The sequence below is a fragment of the Felis catus genome, chromosome B3, assembly GCF_018350175.1.
Source record: "Felis catus isolate Fca126 chromosome B3, F.catus_Fca126_mat1.0, whole genome shotgun sequence".
In the NCBI taxonomy this organism is placed as follows: domain Eukaryota; kingdom Metazoa; phylum Chordata; class Mammalia; order Carnivora; family Felidae; genus Felis; species Felis catus.
This window is the reverse complement of record NC_058373.1, coordinates 50,050,424-50,075,055: the sequence shown is the minus strand read 5'-3', so window position 1 is coordinate 50,075,055 and position 24,632 is coordinate 50,050,424. Positions and strand designations below refer to the sequence as shown.

Sequence of the window (24,632 nt, the reverse complement as noted above, 5' to 3'; positions counted from 1 at the left end):
CTACTAGTTACAAGTTTGTACCCTTAAACAAAACCTCTATTACTCTCCCAAACTCAGCCCCTGAATATCACAATTTTACTCTTTGTTTTTACTAGTTTATACTTTCAGCCTCCACATATACATATCATATATATCTTTCTATTTTCTGATCTCTGTCTTCCTAATCTCTCTTTCCACAGCAAAATGGGCAGTAACGTATTTGTCTAAAGTTTCTTTTTTGCCTTTGTTATCCTTTTATTTTATGTATGTATGTATGTATGTATGTATGTATGTATTTATTTTTGAGAGAGAGAATGAATAGGAAAGGGGCAGAGAAAGAGAGAAGGAGAGAGGGAGGGAGAATCCCAAGCAGGCTCCATGCTGTCAGCACAGAGTCGGGTGTGGGGCTCAAACCCACAAACTCCAAGACCGTGACCTGAGCATCAAGAGCGGGATGCTTAACCCACTGAGCCACCCAGTAGTGCCCTTCTTTTATTATCTTAACATCATTAGTTTTGATTAATTAATGCAAAATTTTAATAGTATTTAATAATTCATAAGCTAGCTATCAAAATAATTTTATGCTGCAATATAGTATCTGTGGAGAAAACACTAGATATAAAATTAGAATACAAGACTTTGAGGTATTTATGATCTAATTGTGAGGCTTGAAGGTAGGGCAGGCAAATGGGTGTATCTTACCAGGTAATCCTTTGCCTTTTGGTTCTGCGATCTGTGACATTTCAAGGGCTCTTTCAGCCAGTGCATGAATCCCTCTTCACCTCCTGTCCTTTTTTGGAAGTGCCACTAAGAATATAATTCATTTCTTGTTATTTTTATCATCTGCTTTGTCATTAATTTATAGAATGGATCTCCAATGCTCTATTACTACAAAGAAAAACCTCATGAAAATTCAGAGTAAAATATTAGGGGCTGTTATTTTGATCCTGATACCCATAACTTGTCCTTAATAAATGCAGGTGAGAAAAGTCGCTGTGCACTGTCCCTGGGTTTTGAACTTAGAATTTGTTCCTGTGCTATAATACACTTCAGAGGTAATAGGGTTGGGATCTTCCTTCAGTAACAAATGAGACATCAATATTGCAGTGAAAGTGGGCTACGTAATTCATAATAAATCACTAAAAGGAAATGTGAACACTGAGTGTCTCACATTATTTCCATTTGGTGGGTCAGGGTTTAAGGAATTAAGCTGTAACTAGAGAATTTAATTACTGTTTAAAAGGCTGCTGCTGCTTTGCCTCGGGATGGCTCTTGCTGGTTTCTGGCTGATGATTTTCTCAGCCAATGTTCTGTCTTCCAGCCTGAGTTGAAGTGGGATTATTTACAATTACTAGATATTTTAAAGTACACTTTTGTTGATTGTAAGAGATAAATATGAAAATAAAATACAAATTTTTGTGAATTCTACCACCTACATTTTGATATATACCCTTATAACTTGTTAGTTCATACGCCCACACATATTTACTCATATATATTTAGTCTCTTTTATTAAATGTTTCTATTAACCAAACTCAGTACAATACCATTTAAAATATTATAGAAATCTCATTTGCTACACTTAAAAGGTATGGCTATAATTTTATATAATTTTAATAGACATGATTTTTAATGTAACATCACTTCCTGTTGGCTTTTTATGTGATATAATTGCCTCGAGAGATGTATTTGACTTTCTTCATTAGATCCAGCGCCATTATAGGTGCAGTTTCCGTTTAACAACTATTTGCTGATAAACTACATTAGTAATGACTTCCCATCAAAGTATGATTACTTGAGCAAGGGTGTGTTTTTCTTTGCATTGAATTTAGGCTTTATTGACTTTATAAAATCATGGGCATCTGTGTAGGTAAAGCAGGTTTTCTCAGAATGGGTTAAACTCTGATAATTTGAGTAAGGAGTGGGTTTTGTTTTTGTTTTTGTTTTGCTTTAGCCATTAGAGATGGATATTGGGCCATCTCCAGGAAACTCTAAATCTAAACATATTTGCACTGAAACCATTTGCAAAATTGGAATAAATAATTATAAAGAAATTAGTCATTTGGATGGCAGCCAAAAAAAATTGGCAAAACATTGATTGGCTCTACAGAGATATGGTACCTATGAATTGAAAACAAAACACAGACACACACACACACACACACACACACACACACACACACACACAAAATAGAGGTTAGAGTGGGGGAGCCAAAGCATAAGAGACTCTTAAAAACTGAACAAACTGAGGGCTGATGGGGGGTGGGAGGGAGGGGAGGGTGGGTGATGGGTATTGAAGAGGGCATCTTTTGGGATGAGCACTGGGTGTTGTATAGAAACCAATTTGACAATAAATTTCGTATATTTAAAAACAAAAACAAAAACACAGACACACACAAAAATTCTGAGTCCCGGGGTCGGGGGTGGGGGGGAAATGTTTTCCTTTAATTTGGGAAGAAATAAAATATTGTATTCCCATGGAAACAAAACCAGTCTTTAACAATGAAAAACCATAAAATTAGACATATCCACTCTTTAAGAAGGGAATTATTTTTAGTTAAAGGAAAACCACAAAGCAAATGGCTCTAACAATATTCATTTTATTTTTCAAGTGTTTGTGCAGTAAAATACCTTATTCTTTGCTGATTAAAAAGCCAAATTCACAAACTGGTAAACTAAACTAGAAGTCTAGGTTAGATAAATAATCAGGTCGGATATGGTCTAGTGGAGAAAGATTTAATCAGACTATGGTTTTTCTATTATATGTGACAGATTTTTTTTTCTTGTATGTAAAGATATTTCTCTTGCTGTCAAATTTTGTTTTCTTATGTGAGCCTGTCATTTCCCATCTTAAATGCAAAACTTTGTGTTTTCATAAAAGTCAGAGTTTGGGAAACACATTAAGTAGTTAAGAAATGGCATAAAATACAGCAAGTATAAAAATTAATTGTTTTAAATTGTATCTGAGGCAATCAAGCAAAAATGAACTTTATAGTTTTTTTTTAAATAATTTTCCTACTTAATTTGATTAGAATTTCATTTACTTTCACATTAAACCACAACTGTAGCTTAGTAAAAAGTGGTTTATTTCATGCAGTAGGAATTCCAGGTACAGGGATTTGAGGGCTAATACAGTAATTGAATTATATTCCATCAAAGAACAAAGCTTATCCATTTTTTTTTGTTTTATCATCTTTAGTGAAAGCTATTCTATATCCACATTCCAGAATAGTAAAAGGAGAAAATATAATAGACAAGACCAGAAGACTTGGGCTTATACTGGATTAAAAGGACTATGTCAAGTGGTCATTTCCAGTGACTAGGGAGGCTGAAGTACTTACATAAAAGTAGAAAAAGAAAAGGAGGGGTTGAAAGGTTGTTGAGTGAACATGTTTATAGTATCTGCCACCTTCTACCTCTTTGACTAACATTTATATACAACCTTTCTATCTCTTTATTTAATTTGAATAAAATGAATTCATCCTCACCCTTCCCAAGTAGGCAATCCCAAAATTGTATCCAGTTTCTGCAGTTAACTTGAAGTCCATGATGTCTGGGTAGTCTCTCCATCAGCTCCAGGTTTGGACCTTTGTGATGCTATGTCTTACAAATTAAAGTTCTTGTCCTCCAAAATTACCAATGTATTCTTGTGGTGAGAAAAGGAGATAAGGTAATACTAATTTAGAAGTCTCATTCAGTAATAGGGAAAGTAGGAAAGATAAGACCTTTGTTGGTACATCAGCAAATAAAGAGTCCTACTGGCCAGGTACACTCAGTACTTAGTGATCTTAGTGTCGGAAGTAGTGTTTGGCTAACCAATCTGGCAGGCCCTTGTACTTTCCAGATGAATTTCTTTCATCCATTTTCCTCCAGGTTCTTGGTTCTACATTTGGGGACACCTTCCTTGTCCAATTTGTCAATGCCTATACTCTAAGCAGGTACTATGGAAATTTGAAAGCAAATGAAAGTGGGCTCTAAAAATAATTAAAAAGTGCTCATTTTGGCAGCACATATACTAAAATCAGAACAATACAGAGAAGATTAGCAGGGCTCTTGCATGAGGATGACATAAAAATCAGTGAAACATTAGATGATGATGATAATCATTATCATGAGGATCATGATGATGATATGAAGAGCAACTCATTTGCTTTAAGTACAGCTGTAGCTAGGCTGAGGCACATTTGGCAATACTCTTCCCTGGAAAATATTTACCAGGATTCCAGAAGATGGGCTTCAGCACAATTTTACGAGTAACCACATAGGTCTGGAAATTTTAACTCTTCACTACTGGCTCCTCTGCTCTAATTCCTTTCTCTTAACCTGATAGCTGCTGCCTCACCCTCTGCAAAACAGTAAGTATGCCAGGGTGAGAATGCAACACCAGGAATCTCAGGTTTGCCTCTCAGTTCTCTTCACTGTCACTCAGAGACCTCCGGAAGGAAAGTGTTTGAAAAGCCCAGAGACAGCAGTTTTATCTTTCTGAAGTTGCGCTTAGAGACCCCTGCTTGTTAAATACGCATCACATTTTTATGTACAGAAGCAGCTGGCTTTTCTCAACCTTGCAGGGTTCCAAATTATGATCTCCTCAATTTATATTGCAGGACACAAGCAGAGTGAGCCTCTTTGGGCATAGCTCTGCTTCTTGGCATCTCTGCTTACAGACTGTCTAGATTTAGTTTGAGTGCACCTCCACTGTAGTGCGTTTTGAAAGCAGCAAAATTTAATAAGCACAAGGAGACATTCTAAATTTTATTTCTACCACTCATGTAATGAAAAAGCTTTGCTTGCCATGTCGTCAGAGTTCCAGGGCATAGCAAGCAACAGTTTGACTGGCTGTTTTGCGACTGCATTTCAAAATGAATTGGCTTTCCAGACTGAGGTCATTAAATCTTCACTGTCTGTCCCCATCATGTTCTCCATGACCAATTCCACACAATCTCTGTTATTGAAGCTCCCTTCATTGTTTAAAAATTACTACATTACTCAGTATTCTTTTGCAAGCAACAGAGTTCACTCTAGTTTATGAAGAAGAAAGATTATTTCTTACATTGTTAAGTTGCTCAAGGCTTTTGGAGAGGTCAAGTGCCTGCTTTTGAAGCTACTGTAGAGAAACAATGTACAATTATATCATAGGGTTTCTTTGGAGAAAACAACATTGCCATCTTTAACCAGTACTTTTGCTCCTCATAACTAAACACCAGAAACTCTATGTCAAAATATTAAAGCCCCCACCACCTCTGTTTCCAAAAGAGCAAATCCTCAGAAGACAGCCACTGCTTCACTTTGTTCAATTTTGAGTTCGGATCTTGCTGGAATGCGGGTCAAATATCTGGGTCATAGCTACAGAGGAATCTAGGAATATGAGTTATCTAGCTTCAGTCTTTCTTGAGAAGATGAGGAACATAAAGGAGGAATGTAGTCAAAATGGAAAGCGCATATTCAGAGATGCCAAGCATCCATCTGTGATGATTCTTTGCCACACTGCCTTAAACTAAATCTCTGATTTTATATGCATTGCAAAATCCTCCTCTTATTTCCAGCATTTGCAACGGTAATCCCACCAGTCTTTACTCTGCGGAGATTAAAATGTAAGTTTCTGATGGCTTAAACCCAAACCATAATAGCAAACATTGTTTATTTTTTAATATTCTTTAAAAAAAACTCTGGGAAAGATAAAGTCGGAACTGGCATGTCTTCCTGAGAAAAAAAATAGAAACAATGTTAGTAGTGTAAGATGTTAATAATAGAGGAATCTGTCTGGGGGACATGCAGAGCTCTCTGTATTCTCTTTGCAACTTTTCTCTCAATTTATAATTATTCTAAATTTAAAGGTTTACTTAATTAAAAAATGGAAAAAATAGAATCAATGAGACACACAGAGATATTTAAATTCCTTTCAGCAAAATCACAAGAATAGGGGCCCATCACTGATTATATTTGTTCTGAATCCATTAATATCACATGCAATTCATTTTGACATTAAGAAAGGAAGAGTATGGTTGGGTGAATTAACCTCACGAAGTCTCACTTGTGTCTGTAGATTAAAAGGTACTCAATAAATAACTGCTAAATGGGTGAATGAGCACTTGGGTATATGGGGTGAGGGAATGTTGAACTCTTGATGTTATAATAAAAAATACAAACTAAATTAATGGAGAAAATAATGGAAATGTGAGCAATCATTTAGAAGGTGTACTTAAATCTGGTACAAAACAGGGAAGCTATTTCTAAATAGGAATTTGAAAATAAAGATATTACAGTGTTGTCTCTCCACTTGGCATATTTGTACACACATACACACTTAGAAAAACAAAATATATATGTATACGTATACATTTATGAAGTATGTACAAGGAAAAAGAAAAGTTATACATATGTGTGTTTATTTGTATAAACATATATGTGTTATTACTCTTGTATATGGATTATTTTTTGTGTGTGTTGTATATATATAATAAGCTAAAAATCTTTACCTTAAATTTATAACAAAGCCTAGGGCCTCAAAAATTTATTCCTAGAAACAAGACAGGATGTTTTGATCTTGTTAAATAATAGGTTCTAGAAATGTTTACCAATCTTTATTATCCAGAGTTTGCTATTTATCGTGCCTATTATTTGCAGGTAAAAATTATAGTTGATGTCTGTTTCCTAGGATGTATGTGAACTCTGAGATTTATTTTATCAAAAGGTGACAAGAAGGATTTCTTTCTGCCTTGGTAACATCTTGAGTTTTAAGTTTATGGCAATGATAACTATTTTTACTGATATTCTAAGTTTTCTTTTGTTTTTCTAAGAATGAGACAAATGGGTTGGGAGCTGGATTGTTGTTTTTTTTTCCTACATTGACTTTATTTTCTTTGTGATTTTCTTTGTTTATTTTCTTTGTGTTATCTCTGGGATCCTGAGTGAATAGGCCACACCTGTGCTATCATCTCTTCCAACTGTTCTGGGTGGTTGAAAGGGGTTTTGTTAGTTGCAGTAGATACAGTTTCATTGATTTAATTCTTCTTCTTCTTTTCCTGTTATTTACACCATATTATTATAGGAAAATAGTTATCAAAATTAGAGAATTTCTTTGATAAAAATGATCTAAGAAGGATGACATTATTTTTCCTTCAAGTATAATGGCATTTTATTTTGGCAAAACTTTGCAGATCTGTAATGAATATGTTTTTTAATGCTAGATGCATGCTAGAAACCATGTCAAGAATATAGATATTAATAAACATAGGGACTAACTTCAAAAATAACTCATGAAATAAGGACATTATATTAGTGAAATAAGGACATTATATTACTATAGAACAAACACTTAAGTGTCTGTCACTGTAATAGCTGTTATAGAATATTATTTTAAATTCCAAAAATATCTTCTAAGATAGGTATTATTACCCTCTTTTTATAGATAAATAAACTGAGGTTCATAAGTCAGGTAGAAGTAGTTAGTAGTTCTCAACAGTATTAGTCCTAATGACCCCTTTTATATGATATAATTCATGATGACATTTTTATGTTGAAACAAAATAATATGCAATTTTATCAATATAATGTCAAAAAATAAGCATAATATTCCAACTATGATATAAAGAAAAATGTATTTTAATATATAAGGATCAGACACAAGTACCCTGGAACACATAATGTAGTAGATGTATGCTTTCATCTGTTGGTAGAATTTGCATATATGTGACTATTTCAACTGCAGACTGATACAAATACTTTGATTCAAATACTTGAAGTGATTTTGACACCGGTAATATAATTTCTCAAAGCAGAAAACAACTCTTGGTAAAGTTCAGAACAGCAAAAACAATAAACTTGGCCTTTGGTGATTTACATACTAGCTGTTATCTAGGAAATTTTAAAACTATTTTTTTTTAATTTTTTTTCAACGTTTTTATTTATTTTTGGGACAGAGACAGAGCATGAACGGGGGAGGGGCAGAGAGAGAGGGAGACACAGAATCGGAAACAGGCTCCAGGCTCCGAGCCATCAGCCCAGAGCCTGACGCGGGGCTCGAACTCATGGACCGCGAGATCGTGACCTGGCTGAAGTCGGACGCTTAACCGACTGCGCCACCCAGGCGCCCTAAAACTTTTTTTAAAGTTTATTTATATATTTTGGGGCACCTGGGTGGCTCAGTCGGTTAACCATCCGACTTCAGCTCAGGTCATGATCTCTCAGTTCGTGGATTCAAGCCCCATGTCAAGCTCTGTGCTGACAGCTCAGAGCCTGGAGCCTGCTTCGGCTTCTCTGTATCCCTCTCTTTCTGCCCCTCCTCCACTCATGGTATATCTTTCTGTCTGTCTGTCTGTCTGTCTCTCTCTCTCTCTCTGTCAAAAATTAAAATAAACAAAATTAAAATTAAAAAAAAAGTTGATGTAATTTGAGAGAGAGAGGTTGCTAGTAGGGGAGGAGCAGAGAGAGAGAGAGTCCCAGTCAGGCTCTGCACCTGACCATGAGCCTCAAATTTACAAACCATGAGATGGTGACCTGTGCTGGAGTCTGATGCTTAACTGAATGAGTCACCCAGGTGCACTGGAAATTTCAATATCTTAAAATGTGCAAAAGAGTTGGTGCTTTTATATAAAAAATAAAATCTCAAACTGAGGTGATCTTAAATGGATTTTGCATTTTAATTAATACTTTTGTATCATTTCAAATCATGCAGGCTGTCTAGTAGATGGTAAGGTGTCCAAATCCCTGGCCAAACCCATCTTATGCCATTAGTGCCCCTAAACATTAGTTAACAATAAAAAAAATAATTCCAGAAATTTCCAGAGTGCTCTCTGTAAAAAAACTCTTACTTTACATAGAAATAGTGCGGCTATAATTTTCACATTGTCATGTCGTATTCCAAACTTTATTCTTAAATGTACAGTATGATTTTGCCTCATAGGTTAATGGAAGAGAGAGCATACTGTCAAGAGTCCTTAAGTATGTTTTATGCCATTAGTCCATTTGGCAATCCGGTGAAAACTACGGACTGTTTTCAAAATCATGTATTTGTAAATGCCTGAAATAAAATACATGGAATTGAAAAGAAAATCAATTACTTTGAAGAATACTTTTAGTAGTGGAAATAATAGTTACAAATAATATTACAGTCATTACTCGTGATGCTACATGTAAATATCTGTGGTTTTATTAGTGATAAAATCTTACAGGTATTGATGACACTGCTCTGATTTGTTGTTTATGCTCATAGTTGAAAGAAAATAAAGATGAAGTCATTTTATTATTCTTTTTTTCTTTCTTCAAGTTTTATTGAAATTTCATTTAGTTAAATACAGTGTAATATTAGTTTCGGGTGTAGAGTTTAGTGATTCATCACTTACATACAATACCCACTGCTCATCGCATGTTCCCTCCTTAATATACATCACCCATTTGACCTATCCCCTCTGCCCACCTCCCCTTCAGCAACCCTCAGTTTGTTCTCTATAGTTAAGAGTCTATTTTCTGATTTTCCTCTTTTTTTATCCCCTATGTTCATTTGTTTTGTTTCTTAAATTCCACATATGAGTGAAATCATATGGTATTTGTCTTTCTCTGACTTATTTTTATTAGCATAATACTCTCTGGTTCTATCCATATCATTGCAAATGGCAAGATTTCATTCTTTTTAATGGCTGAGTCATATTCCATTGTATGTATATATATTCCACATCTTCTTTATCTATTCATTAGTTGATGGACATTTGGGCTCTTCCCGTAATTTGGCTCTTGTTGATAATGCTACTATAAACATCAGGGTGTAGGTGCCCCTTTGGATCAGCATTTTTGTATCCTTTGGGTAAATACCTACTAGTGCATTTGCTGGATCTTAGTAGGGTAGTTCTATTTTTAACTTTTTGAGAAACCACCATACTGTTTTCCAGGGTAGCTGCACCAGTTCGCATTCCCACCAACAGTGTAAGAGGGTTCCCATTCCTCCATATCCTTGCCAACATTGTTGTTTCCTGTGTTGTTAATTTTAGCCATTCTGACAGATGTGAGGTGATAGCTCATTATGGTTTTGATTTGCATTTGCCTGATGATGAGTGGTGTTGGGTATCTTTTCATGTGTCTCTTGGCCATCTGTATATCTTCTTTGGAAAAATGCCTGTTCATGTCTTCTGCCCATTTTTAACTAGATTATTTGTTTTTGAGGTTTTGGGATTTATAAGCTCTTTATATATTTTGTATGTTAAGAATTCATTCACTGACCCCAGGTTGAAGATCCTTATGCTAGAGTGAATGCATGTGTAGAACAAATTGGAGCTCATCATTGATGATCCTAACTGGATCAATAGCTACAAAAACTGTTATAGAGAACAGATGACTAGCTGCTGATGCTTAAAGATTGATTGGTTAGCAGGCAGAGAAGCATAGGGAAAAGTGTATACAAAGGCCATAGGGTCAGGAAACACCATGATATGTGTTGGCAACACTAACATAGTATGTGTGGGCTTCAACAAGAGTAGGTAGAGGAAACCTGAAAATGAGGAATGGATTAAAGTGTGCAGTTTCATCTTAAAAACAGAAGGATTTTGCTTTAATGCTAATTGGTTTAATAATATCTTATACACTTATTGGGATTTTTAGTTTATTAAGTACTTGCACATAACTGTAGTCTCATTTTTACTCTGTGACATCCATTTTCTTCACATCTATAACATTGGCTTTATGTTGATGGTGCAGTATTTTCTGAGCATGCCTATGTTGTTCTAGACGACCATTGCAAACAGGAAATATATAGAGAAAATACACCAAAGAATTTTGACCCATATTTGATTATATCTAGTTCAGTGAAAGGAAATATGATGGAATAGGATGTGATTTCCCCTTATTAACATTGCTTAACTAATGCAATATTTTTCAATATCCTTGACACCCACAACATCCTCTAGATGAACTATGTCGGTGGGAAATCTCCTTTATTAGATAATATGCAATGCCTTTCTGGATTAGACAGATTTAAAATGAGTTGCAGGGCACCTGGGTGGCTCAGTCAGTTAAGCATCCAACTTTGGTTCAGGTCATGATCTCACCATTAGTGAGTTTGAGCCCCCAGTTGGGCTCTGTGTTGACAACTCAGAGCCTGCTTCGGATCCTCTGTCTCTGTCTCTCTCTGCCCCTTTCCAGCCCATTCTTTCTCTCTCTCTCTCTCTCAAAAGTAAACATTAAGAAATTATATATAAAATAAGTTGCTAACATCAAATGCCATTTAGAGCAGTTACTAATGGTTAACTTATCCACATTTATTTTCAGTGAGTGCCATAACTCCACAGATCGAATCAAAGTCAGAGTGTGGGATGAAGATGATGACATTAAATCCAGAGTCAAGCAGCATTTCAAAAAGGAGTCAGATGATTTTTTGGGACAAACAATTGTAGAAGTGAGGACCCTGAGTGGAGAGATGGATGTCTGGTACAACTTAGGTGAATATTTTTAAATCTACTTGAAAAACCATTAAATAAAATTTCAGAATACCTGTGGCATGTGTTATCTTCCCATATAAGTAAAAATAATCAATGTTCTTCAACATTCTGTTGAAATATTTATTTCAGTCCAGTATTATTGAAAGTTGTTGGTAAATTTGAGATAAAGAGAGAAAGGCTTTCAAAAAATCAATTGGGTGTCTTTTAGGGGGAAAATCTCCCATTCTAGATTTTAATTCATAAATAGAGCTTCAAAACCTTTGCCAAATGTACAGGAAAAAGATACATATGACTTTTTGCTGTTTGATTTATTTCTTTTTGTTCCCTTAATGAAATTTCAGTAATAAATAAAAAGTATATTTTGGTTATCTTTTGAATGATGATATAAAAGTAGTCTCTAGTTGGCAAAGCCAAATTATGTGTGAACTTATATTTCCTTGGTTGATAAAGATATTGAGAATATGTTTAGTTGGCATGACTTTTTAAGTGAAATTTTATTATGGAACCAAAAATTAAATGAAGTTTTAATTTGAATTTTACAGTAATTGAATAATAACCGAGAATCATCAGTGCTGATTTAATAATAATAATAATATATGCATCAGCTCAGTTTCTATAGAGGACATGATCCTTAATAGGTGTTTTAAAAAATTTTGCCTGTAGTTGATACTTAATGCTACATTAGTTTCCCGTGTACAACATAGTGATTCAACAATTCTGTATGTTATGATACACTCACAGAAATGTAGCTACCATCCATCACCGTGCAACACTATTACAATATCATTGATTATATTCCCTGTGCTGTACCTTTTATTCCCATGATTTAGTCATTTCATAACTAGAAACCTGTTTCTCCCGCTCCCCTTCACCTATTTTGCCCATACCCACAACCCCATTTACTCATATATAGAATGTAAAGAAACAAAAGAATTGGGGTGCCTGAGTGACTCAGTCAGTTAAGCTTCCAACTTCAGCTCGGGTCATGATATCATGGTTGCTGAGTTTGAGCCCCGAGTCGGGCTCTGCTCTGACAGCTCAGAGCCTGGAGCCTGCTTCGGATTCTGTGTCTTCCTCTGTCTGCCCCTCTGCCGCTTGCACTCTGCTTTTCACATTATCTCAAAAATAAATAAAAAATAAATTAAAAAAAAAAAGAATAAACAAAAAAGTAGATTCAGATCTATAAATATAGAGAACAAACTGGTGGTTTCCAGATTCAAAATGTTTTAGTCATATCATCTGAAATGTTTTAATTAAATTTTTAAGGGCTGGTTGTGAATCCAAGAAGACTTTACACAGTCCCCGATTACAGAGTTTCCATTCAGGATATCAATATATTGTAGAAAATCAGAGTGCTTTTGGTTTTTTGAAAACACACACACTTCAAGAAATGTAAAATTTGAAAAAGTAAAGGGATAAAGTCATACAATTAATGAAACTAAATTATATAATTATTTTAAAGAAAGAAATATATATAATATATCTGGACACAAATTACTCAAGCTAGACTAAGAACCCAATATCAAAATACATTTTAAAGAAATCTTCCTTTTTAAAAAAAATTGTTTAACATTTATTCATTTTTGAGCAACAGAGACAAAGTATGAGTGGGGGAAGGTCAGACAGAGAGGGAACACAGAATCTGAAGCAGGCTCCAGGCTCTGAGCTGTCAGCACAGAGCCCAACGCGGGGCTCAAACTCATGGACAGCAAGATCCTGACCTGACCTGAGCTGAAGTAGGCTGCTCAACAAATTGAGCTACCCAGGTGCCCCTTAAGAAATCTTTTGTAAAGAAACTCATTGCTTCTACATTATTGATGCAATTTTTAACGCAGTTACAGTGCTCATCCTCCTGTATCTTGTTTATACTATAAGACAACTTTCTATATGAAAACAGAGATGTTAGGCAAGAGTAACCTTCAGGCTGTTAGCTCTGTGCAATACTCAAAACTTGTGTTGTAAAGTAGTTTACCTATAGATAGCCTTTTTTTGTTTTGTAGTACATAAACATGACCTTATGAAGCAGTTTGAATTCAAAACAAATTCCTTAAATTGTTCTTTTGACAAAAGAGCAATTCTTTTGATGTTCTTTTCTTCCTGTCAAATGTCTTTTGATGTGAATATATATAGTTTGCCAAGGAGCTTGAATGAGCTATTGTAAAATCAGTAAAAATCAGCTATTTAAGCTCTTATGCTGGAACTGTCCTCTCATTGGTGGAGAGGAAAATATGATGCAACAGGACAGGGAAGTCTTTGCGTGTTTACCGTCAGTTTGTATGTTTGTGCCCTCATTGCTGATGGGAGTTTTAGGAGAGGAAGAAGAAGAAAGGGAGGGAGGCTGAGGACAGGTTTTGAATTTGTGTAAAATCCTTCAGTAGGTTCAATCCACCTAAGTACCTTATTTGTTCTTTTTGTACAATGTTCCTTTTTCTTCACATGGAATTGATTCTACCATGCATGGGAGGACTTGACCAAAAGCTCTGGGCATCTAAGCAGAACCTGTGTCCCATGATATGTTGGGATGATTATAGTTAAAAACAAAGAACCAGGGGTGCTTCGTGGCTCAGTTGGTTAAGCGTCCAACTTCACCTCAGGTCATGATCTCTTGGTCTGTGAGTTCCAGTCCCACATCAGGCTCTGTGCTGACAGCTCAGAGCCTGGAATCTGCTTTGGATTCTGTGTCTCCCTCTCTCTCTCTCTCTGCCATTCCCCCACTCTTGCTCTGTCTCTCAAAAATGAATAAATGGTTAAAAAATTATTTTAAAGAAGAAGAAAAAAAAATCAAAGAACCAGAATTGCTCCCCTGGCTGGGACTTTGGACAGAGGTCTGTGACTAAAAGATTCCAGGATTTAGATTTCTTTTGGCCCAGCAGGCAACCTTAATATTTATTGAGAATCAACTATCTCCCAGCCAATCAGAGAAACTCTCATGATCCTGGCACTTCTAAGAGAAGAATCTTTATAACATAATGACTACTGAATATTAACAATGAAAAGTCAGCAGATATTCCACTATAAGAAAACAGGCTTCGTGGGTTAACTGTGTCTTTTATGACTAAAAACCGTTATGCTTAGAAAGAGGGTCAGGAAGTCTTTACCTTTCTCTGTCACTCTACCTCTTTATGTTTTATTTGTGAAATGGATCAGCTTGCCTCTTTTTATTTCATGTATAAAGTAGATGTCAAACGTAGGTCCCCTGTGTACATTTACCTTCTAGGAATTTTGTGATTGTGCTTTTTTTCTCTTAAATCTACTGATCAGTTCATATCGAACATACATGTACATTATTGGACTGAATTGACTTCATATTGATTCCATCCAAATAAATAGGAGGCCTTTAGGAATTAGTAGGTCTTTATGAATCAATGGTGAGAAAACTATTAATAAACTTTTTGTTAGAGCTTTGACTCATCTTTTCAAGCATAGAGAAGAGAAAGCTTTTAGAAAAAATAGTTTTCTGGTTAATTGTACTTTTAAATTATCTTGCTTTTAATTGCCAAATAATTAATTTCATTGTATAAACTGATTGAATACACAGAAATTTGTATCAGAATGGTAGGGCTTTCTGAGTAAGCTTTTTTGTTTGAAGATCTATAACACCATTTGACAATTAGTCACATAATAGGCACATTATTTTAAATTGTGTTTCCAAGAATCATAATGGGTTGTTAATAATCAAACCTGACCTAGAAAAGTGGCTTTTAGAAATGGAAGCCTTTTTTAAGCTTTTGAAAAGTTCTATGAAATATATGATATTTTCCAAAAGTCACCAATTACTTTTTTGCTTTATCAGAGAAACGGACAGATAAGTCAGCTGTATCTGGGGCCATAAGATTGAAAATCAATGTGGAGATAAAAGGAGAGGAGAAGGTTGCCCCATATCATATACAATATACATGTTTACATGAGGTAAGTCAATTGAATTGTGTTAATAATAAAATCTAGAAAAGAAATAGTACTTTATGGATCATACAACAAGGTATTTTGTTTAAAAATATAATTGAATTAGGTTTGTGAAGTTGTTCCTGGAGTTCTGACCCTGTACAATAACACGTGATGTGGAAGGGTATCATATGTCCCATGTATTGCTCTCTGAAGGGTGAGAAGATATCCTATAATAAGAGTTAGAACAAACACATGAGGCAGGTGTTAACAAATAAGACAATAAGATAATGATGAATAAGTAGACCAAGGAAGAAGAAAAATACTAAAAGTATTCATTAAAAAAATAAGTAATGATAAATATATTGGAAGCATTAAACATATAGTACTTTAGTAATGCAAGAGAGGACCCAAATACGATTATTTTTGAGAATGCTGAGTTAATGTGCAGATTTTGTTAAAGATTTAATTGGAAGTATTAGAAATACTACATTGCATCAATGGTTTTTGGTAGCCAATGTAATCAATGATTTTTTTTCTTTTTCTGAGTATTACATAAAAGCTTCAATATATTTTGAACCATCCTCCATTTTAATTACCCATTCCACAGACAAGTCGGCAATGGAGAATATCAAATGTAGTTACCACCCAAGGGTAGTAGAGAATATACCCATCCAAACAGTAAGGCTTGGTTGACTTAGAGGTTGATACAACCCAGTTTGAATCCAAAGGGCAGATTGACCTCAGTATAGATATACAGACGTATAATCTTGGGCTTCTCTTGGATGCTTTGTGTCTGAGAGCCTAAAATTGTCCCCAGAGCCTTTCTCTGATACAAATGGCACTTGTCCTGTGTATCGAAAAATATGAGGTAAAACTGAGGAATGTACTTTTCCCATGTTCAGAGAGGTAGAGGAGGAAAGTACCTTCCTAAGATAGAAAAGATAAGTGAAAGAATCTTTGCTCTTTGCTAATAACTTTTCCTAAAAGTATCTATGAAAATTTATATGTGTAATTATTTGCACCTCCATTTTACCAAAGAAGGAATGGGGAGCAGTATTTAAGTCATTTACACATTACACATAATTATATAAAGGGCCTAGGCTTAATTTCCTGATTACCACCTGGCTATGGATATTCCTTCAAAAAAGGTGGTTCAGTTTTCAAACCAGTGAAACTGGCAAGATGGAGAGCCAACTCTAGCCTGAAAGATTGGATAGAGAATTTTTAGGATATGAGGAATAGCATTGTACTTTGCTTTTCAGAGTCTTTTTCTGCTAGTCCATGAACCAAAAAGACCTGAAATCCAAGAAAGGGTCCTTTAGTGACCTAAGCTGCATCTATGTAGCAGGTAGTTCCCAAAACTTGTTAGAAGCAAAAAGAAAATATGTGTAGTGATTTTTATTTCATTAAAAAATTCTCATTCATTTTTAACCTCAATTCCTTGCTCTGACTCCAACCATTTCATAGTCAAAGCCCTTTACATACTAAAATTCTGTATCAACAGCCAAAATCATGTTATTCATCCAGGGCTCTATAATTTACTTGGAGCCCATGAGTGTAAAATATGCTCTAGCATGTAGAAATGTTTACATGCAAAACTTTTACTTCCTTCTAAAATGAATTGGTATGTACGAAAAACATTTGAATCATTGATTCTGTGTAGGCTTAGGCAGAAATAAAATCAATTTGCATAAATACGAGGTGAGCTAGGATAAAAACTCAATATATTCCTATTGCTTATATATGCTAATGAAACATTAGATTCCATCACAATGCAAATATAAATTACTGAAAGTTACAGTTACATATTTATGGTCTATTCTGAGGAATTACTGAACAATTGAAAACCACTTACTTTTAGAATCTGTTCCATTACTTGACTGAAGTGAAGTCTAATGGTGGAGTGAAAATACCAGAGGTCAAAGGGGAGGAAGCCTGGAAGGTTTTCTTTGATGATGCTTCCCAAGAAATAGTCGATGAATTTGCCATGCGTTACGGGATTGAATCCATTTATCAAGCTATGACGTAAGTACTACAGAACAGGTACATGTTCGAAAATCTCTGTAATCTAAAAAGAAAGAAAAACATTCATTTCTTCTCATTCAAATGAAATTTTGATTCTAAAGACAATTACATTTGAATGTGCCCATTTGATGCTGGCCACTCTCTCATAGCTGTAAAGTGTTAAGGATTTGATAATTCACTACCACCATCTTCCCAAACCTTATTTTGTGCTCCAAGTGTGGTCCATTGATGAACATTGTTAGCACAATCTGGGAACTTAGCCCTCCTGATACTTCTCATCAATTCTAAAGTTGAAGAACCAATGCCTTATTTGATATCTGAGGAAATTAAAGCCTTATGATTGTAGTGCATTGTCCATCTTTACAAAGTCTATTAGTGTCAAAGCCACATCCAGAGCCATTACAGTGTCTTGACCCAAACAGTAGGCTATATATACTTCCTTTCTGTATTTATATCAGTGCTACTAGTTCAGCCAAATGAAGATTTATTGAGAACACCCGCACACTGCAATAAATGTTGTTCTACAGAAGTGACCCACACAGACACATAACCCTTACTGAGGAGTTTCAGTAAGCATTCAGAATTGGGTTTCTTGCCCACAGTTCACCTTTTGAAACCTGATCTAAGTGTATAAATGCATCTTGTTCAGATATATACCGTATATATAGGTATTTATGCACAGACATTAAAAAAAACTGTTCTTTTATATTATTGATTATATCATATTTTCACAACAATCAAATTGATGCGGGCCCAAATAATCAGTCATTTTCACCCATCTGAATGATGAAGGTAGACTGGACCAAAATCAGTGGTCTTCTTCAGGGTTTACTATTCCTAGCATTTATTCACCAGTCATAATTATAGAACAGCATGTGTAAGAATACATTTAAAATTTTTTTTGAATAAAGTATGCTTTTTTATTTGACAGAATGTCCTCATGTTAAATAATAAAGACTTAAAGATTATAGAGGTGAAAAGGAAGTAGGAGGTCATGCAATTGAACCTCTCTCCAAACCAGAAGACCTGCTACTGAATCTGTTACTGATGGTCATCATCCCTGTGCTTGTTCACACAGAGTGACAGCACACTCCTTTTGAGGCAACCTATTTTGTATTTGGGCAGCCGTAATGGAGTCTATGAGTTTGTCATCTGCTCTGTCCCATGTCAATGGGTATAATTCAGAATAACTTACTAGGTAAGGTAATATGAGCACAATAAAAATGCAACTTTGATAGTTTAAAAGAGGAGAATCATCCTTTATTCATTTTATCACTTTTATTTTTTAACCTAAGTAAACAGTAACAATAAAATATTTTGGGTACCTTATTTTGTATCAAGTGACCCATACTTGAGCTCATAATTATGAAGAGCCACAGGGTAAGTATTTTTAGCTTTGTGGGTCCTACAATCTCTGTCACAACTGCTCCATTATGTAGTCCAGATGCAAAAGCAGCCATAGATCTTAAACAAATGGACATGGCCATGTTCTGATAAAACTTTATTTTAAAAACAAAAACTATGGGCTGGGTTTGGCTGTGGCCTTAGATTGCCAACTGCTAGTCTAAAGTGAGAAAGCAAGGCAGAGAGGCATAAGGAAAAAAAATGTCTTATTTTGGTAATAAATTGACAAATGCGCTTAGATGATAACACAATGCTATAGATTATACAGTTGACCCTCAAATAACAAAAGTTCAAATTCTGTAGGTCTCCTTATTGATTATTGATTTTTTATAGTACTGTAAATATACTTTTCTTCCTTATGATTTTCTTAATAATTTCTCTTCTCTGGCTTACTTTATTCCAAGAATGTAGTATTTAATGCATATATTACACAGAATATGTGTTTATGATAGTTTATGTAATCAGTAAAGCTTCCAGTCACAGTAGACTATTAGATCAGTTTTTTGGAAGTCAAAAGTTAAATGCTGTCAGTGTCCCTGACCCTTGCATTTTTCAGGGATCAACTGTATCTACTTCTAGTTACACATTTGATTTGATAATGATATTTTTATTTATTAAATGTTTTCTTCTGCTTTCACTACTGACCAAGATTGCCTTAACATTTCCCTCAACTTGATAGAACTTTGGACAAACTTCTTTCTTGCCTGTAGGCCTTTGACCTCCTTCACACCTTGGCCCTTACTAAATGCTTAAACCGAGAGTCCCCTGACCTTCCTTTCCTTACAGTACTCTCTTTAGAAAACTTATAATTCACTTTAGAACACTTACAATTCTTTGGGTTGTAAATTTTTTAAAAGTCTCTTTCCAGTCTTACACCCCAGGACTAGCTTTCTCAAGAACCTGGAGAAGTGTCTCTCAAATGTAATCATCAAGGAGTATAGGCCCCTCTCTCCCAGTCTTTGTGGGAAGGTAGAAGCCTCATTTGGGTAGGTTCCTTACTCCAAGATGTAATACTATCTTCAGTCATGAGGATAAGTCATGAGGATAAGAGATAGTTTATGTTGGATAAGGCCAATTGCAAACACAGGTGGCTAGGATTCCCCCAACTCCAGCTCTTAAAAACTCCTCTCCATCCTTCCTCCCAAGTCAGCCCTTAAAAACATTCCCATCTGATATTTCAGTGGAGCTGAGTTCAGACTGAGCTCTGGTTTCTCTTCTCTATTGCATACCCTTGAATAAAATTTTCCTGGCCTATTTAATTTTGTCCAGTGTAATTTTGCTTTGACAGTACAAATTTTTACCATCTGACCAGAATAAAAAAATAGATATATTCATGTCATTTGACATTCTGCTAACTCCTAAAAATCTTGACTGCCAGTGTAAATATGATCACTTCATTTACTGTTCATTGATTATCATTAATTATTGAAATAGTTTTATAGAAAAACACCCCATCCCCATTTTATATCAATGTGTGAATGTTATAATTACATGTGTAATCAAGTTTAAGAGAGATAATAGAATGGTGGCATTTAGAGGGGTACTTGGATTATTTGCAAAGGTTTACAAATTGAAATCTTGGATTCAACAGTCATATGTTTTATTACTGCTTTATAAGAAATTCTGGATGCATGATAGAAGGCTGTACATATTTCGAATTGAATGAATCAGAAGTACATGTTGTTTGTTCTCAACTTCTCCTGATATGTCTCTTCATGTCAGAAATTCACAGTTGCCAAAAGCATGCAAAGTGGAATTGGAAAGACTAAGGTGGTGTGGGTATCTGTTTTACCTTACATGTTGCACTTAAGTGTTTTAGAGCATCCCATATTGATTAATTATAATAATTTGGAGAAGTGTCAGACATTCTTCTGTTAGGTGTTGAAATAGAACAGAGATATTTTTTTACTGTGTTTTCCAAATGATACTTCATTTGGATATTGAAATACTGGTATTTCAGAGATATTTTTACTGTATTTTCCAAATGATAGTTCTGCAGTTGAATTGTAACTTGACTCCTAACAAATTATTGGGCAATGAATAAAACAACTTTAAAAAGAAAGAGTTTATGAATAACTAACTATATGTTCATATTTGAATTGGTTGCCCATTGAATCAGTCGTATTTTTCTGTTGTCTTGAAACAATGCTTCAGGGGACCCAGAAAACCAACCAACCAACAGCAGCAAAACCTAGAAATAACTACCCATGTTAAACTTAACTCAGTAGTGTTTCCCTTAATTAAAAAAAAAAAGTTTATTTATTTTGAGAGAGAGACAGAGAGTGAGCAGGGGAGGGGCAAAGAGAGAGGGAGAGAGAGAATCCCAGGCAGGCTCTGTGCTGTTAGCTTGAAGTGGGATTGGGGGGGGGGGGGTCGAACTCACGAACCGTGAGATCATGACCTGGACTGAAATCAAGAATTGAACACTTAACCAGCCGAGCTACCCAGGCGCCCCTTCCCTTCCCTTCCCTTAATTTTTAAAACACAAAGTTGGGGAACTCAGCTTCAAGGAAGAAACAGATATCCTGTCTGTATGGTAAGGACATGTACACGTTTGGGAAAGGACAAAACTGTTTAATTATTCTGGGCTTTCCTAGACACCATTTGATAAGAAATAAAAATCAAATCTTAGCTTCTTTTGATATTTAAAATCTCCTTATGCTGATCCAAATCCCCAGGTAACCTCATAATCCTTCTCTTTTAAGTAACATTGTCTGGTTTCTTTTAAGCATACTCCCATTTCTTTGAAGATGGATTTGAAGCAGAAATACAGGAGAAGTGTGTATTAAGTCAGAGAGTCTGGTTGTACATTATTAAATTTTCCTCTTGTGTATTTCCCTTCATAAGAAGGAGGCTGGATCTATTTGGCTGGTAAATAATCTGAACATTAATACTGAATTTCCCGTTCCTCTAAGGTACCTCCTGCTTATTGTAAATGCTCTCTCCTAATAGCACAAAACATTCTATGAGGGCACAATTTATTAGCCCTATGTGTTTCATAAAAATATACCCTTTGTTTTGGAGCATTCATGAGGGAAGAAGAAAGGGATTACAATTTTCCTGTTTGGACAAGCAGTTGGTCAAGTACCCAGAGGATATATTCCCACATGGTAAATGCATCTAAAAAGAAAAAGGAAATTTTCCAACATATGACAGTAAGAATTAGAGTACCTTTCCTTCCAAAGAAGCACACTATTTTACATATTCTGCATCATGATGTTGGGCATAGAGCCTGTTTTCATGATGAGAATTTTGGGAGTTCTTGATGCTTTACATCAATCTATGCAAACGTACATGCTCTTAAAAATGTTCTGACAGACTTGCTGTTCACTCATAAACACACTCAGGGGATTCCATGTCAGCATCAGGGATTAAATTGCCCTCTGGAGGTGATTTCTGTCAAACATATTTTAACTGAGTGTTTAAGGAGTCTCATTTATTATAAAATGAAGCCCAGGGTGTGTCACAAAATCTGAGCTTTTGTTGAACCGTGGTCATGCTTCTGTCACACCAAATGAGAAAAGCATTAAGTCAGTGTTTTTTACCTTGGTATCCTTAACAACCTTGACTTTGGCACTAGCCATATTAATCTAATTGATATTTGAACCAGAACTCTTGGGATACCATTTTTTTTTAAAGGCATTAGTCTATTTTAGCCGTTTGAGGCATAAGCCTAGTTTCTAAATAGAGTGCTGCTTAATTGAATCATTCATTCCTGTAAGAATATTTATTGAGAGCCTACCATGGAAGTTTTCTAGGCACTAAGAATATAGTAGCAAACAAGAAGTCAAGATCCAGTCTCCAATGGAGTCCACATTCCAGAAGATAAAATTCATTTATTTGATAGACACATTCTCAGGATTTAAGTATGAGGACTTAGTTATACAGGGCAGTGGGATACAGAGATAAAAGATATCTCTTGCTTCAGTGAGCTCCTACTCTAGAGCAAAGAGGAAGAAATTAAATAACAACAAGACAGTATAATTGAAGTATATGTGAGTACTATAACAGCATAGACATGAAGAGACTAAATCCAGGCGCAGATGAAAAGAGATGTCAGAGAAAGCTGATGGTCAGCCTGAGGGTCCCAGCCTGACTTGCTCTTCAACTTCTGTGGTTCTTCTAAACCCTACACATTTCATTACTTTCCTGTCTCCCACCACTGCCCTCATACTTACTCAAAACCTCTGTAATGGAGTTTGAGCAATACCTAGCATCTATGAAAAGTTATGATGCATTTCACCAAAGGAGAAGCGATCCTTAAATGTTTGACCCCCTCTTTAGTGACAAGGATGCATACAATCACTGACATGCATACTAATTTGAATGTTAGGGAGCAAACATGATAAATACTATTTTAGTGTATTTCTAGCATTAGAAATACAGATAGTCTTTTCTTTCATCTTGTATTGTTTCTCTGAAATCTTCTAAGGGTCTAAAACTCATTGTCATCTTTATGGTGCTTCTTTCTAATCACGCTGCTCTAATTATTAAAAAATAATTGATCTTTAGATCTTTTGAATCAAAGGCATTTCGATCCCTTGAAAACCACAAGGTGATGTGATTAGGGACAATTATCCATGAAAAGGCAGGTAAGTTAGATGATTGTCCTTTTTTTTTTTTTACTTTTTCTTTTTTTTTTTAATTAAAAAAAATTTTTTTTCAACGTTTATTTATTTTTGGGACAGAGAGAGACAGAGCATGAACGGGGGAGGGGCAGAGAGAGAGGGAGACACAGAATCGGAAACAGGCTCCAGGCTCTGAGCCATCAGCCCAGAGCCTGACGCGGGGCTTGAACTCACGAACCGCAAGATCGTGACCTGGCTGAAGTCGGACGCTTAACCGAATGCGCCACCCAGGCGCCCCTTTTTTTTTACTTTTTCTATCTTGATAGCTACAAAACAATAGCAAGTGACTTGAATACAGATGTGCTATTTGAAATACACATAACTTCCCAACATTTTGCCAGTAATGTTTGAGAATAAATGGATCATAATGTTGTAGCAGTTTAACTGAAAACGTTCCATAAACTATCTCATTATTGGCAATTTAAGCATCACTTTTTGAGTTTGTCTAACTTTTCCCATGAAACTGAAATTTCATTTGTTTAATTGGTTTGACACTAACCCTGTTTTCTTAGAAAAGCAAAGTCAGGTGATCTAAACATTGTTAATCCATTGTTTTCAGTCATGTCGGTGTGGGGAAATATTAGCATTTTCAGATAATACAGTAGTACTTCTTGACCTATTTTATTTGAATGTGTGCTTTTTGAAGGGGTGGTTTGCTGCAAGGATATATTCAGTCATTTTAAGTGGCCAATTGTCCTTTTAATTCTGTTTTCCCTCTCCCTCCTAGAATAATGTAAGTAGCATTGAAACTACAGGCTTTAAAAGGAGTTGATTTTTAAGGAGATGGTTAGAAGCAAGAAGCTTCGCCTTGGCAGTAACCACACATAAAGAAGGGGCATACAGAAAGTCAGAGTCAGACTCCTGGCAAATTGAAGGTTGCCTAGAAGCCTTTTAGCTGAAAATTCCCGAAGAGCAAAGGATGCTTCAAAACGACTTCCTTGTCCCTTTCTTTCTGGCCATCCCTATTAACCATGGGTCCCAATAGAATCAAATGTTGATAGTAGGAGGAAGTAATATATGACTGGACATAACCTATTATTTGTATTCAGAAATGCAAAACATGGTAAAGCTTAGAAAGATCAGATCTTTTAACTGCTCTTTCATTATAAAGATGGAAAAACTGAATCTAGGGGTGATAAAGTTACTTTTCTAAGGTCACAGATCAGAGCTAGTATTAGAATGAATCATGCCTATGCCATGGTATCTCTAAATTGGCCAGCCATAATCCCTCTATCATCCCCACATACTAAAAAGCAATATGCTGACCATTTCTTTAAGGTTTCCA

General features: G+C 35.4%; 1 protein-coding gene and 1 non-coding gene across 3 annotated transcripts in view; both read left to right on the top strand.

Annotated features, from left to right (window-relative positions):
- The window catches only part of UNC13C (unc-13 homolog C), a 675,102-nt gene that overhangs the window by 361,387 nt on the left and 289,083 nt on the right, over positions 1 to 24,632 (top strand). For both annotated transcript variants that reach the window (XM_045059288.1, XM_019832393.3), the window contains 3 exons: positions 11,236 to 11,405; positions 15,199 to 15,314; positions 17,152 to 17,315. In XM_045059288.1, the coding sequence (XP_044915223.1) occupies positions 11,236 to 11,405; positions 15,199 to 15,314; positions 17,152 to 17,315 (450 nt within the window). The remainder of the gene's footprint in view (positions 1 to 11,235; positions 11,406 to 15,198; positions 15,315 to 17,151; positions 17,316 to 24,632) is intronic.
- LOC111561051 lies at positions 3,971 to 4,077 on the top strand. The gene has a single exon (XR_002743421.1). It is a non-coding gene; the product is annotated as a U6 spliceosomal RNA (small nuclear RNA).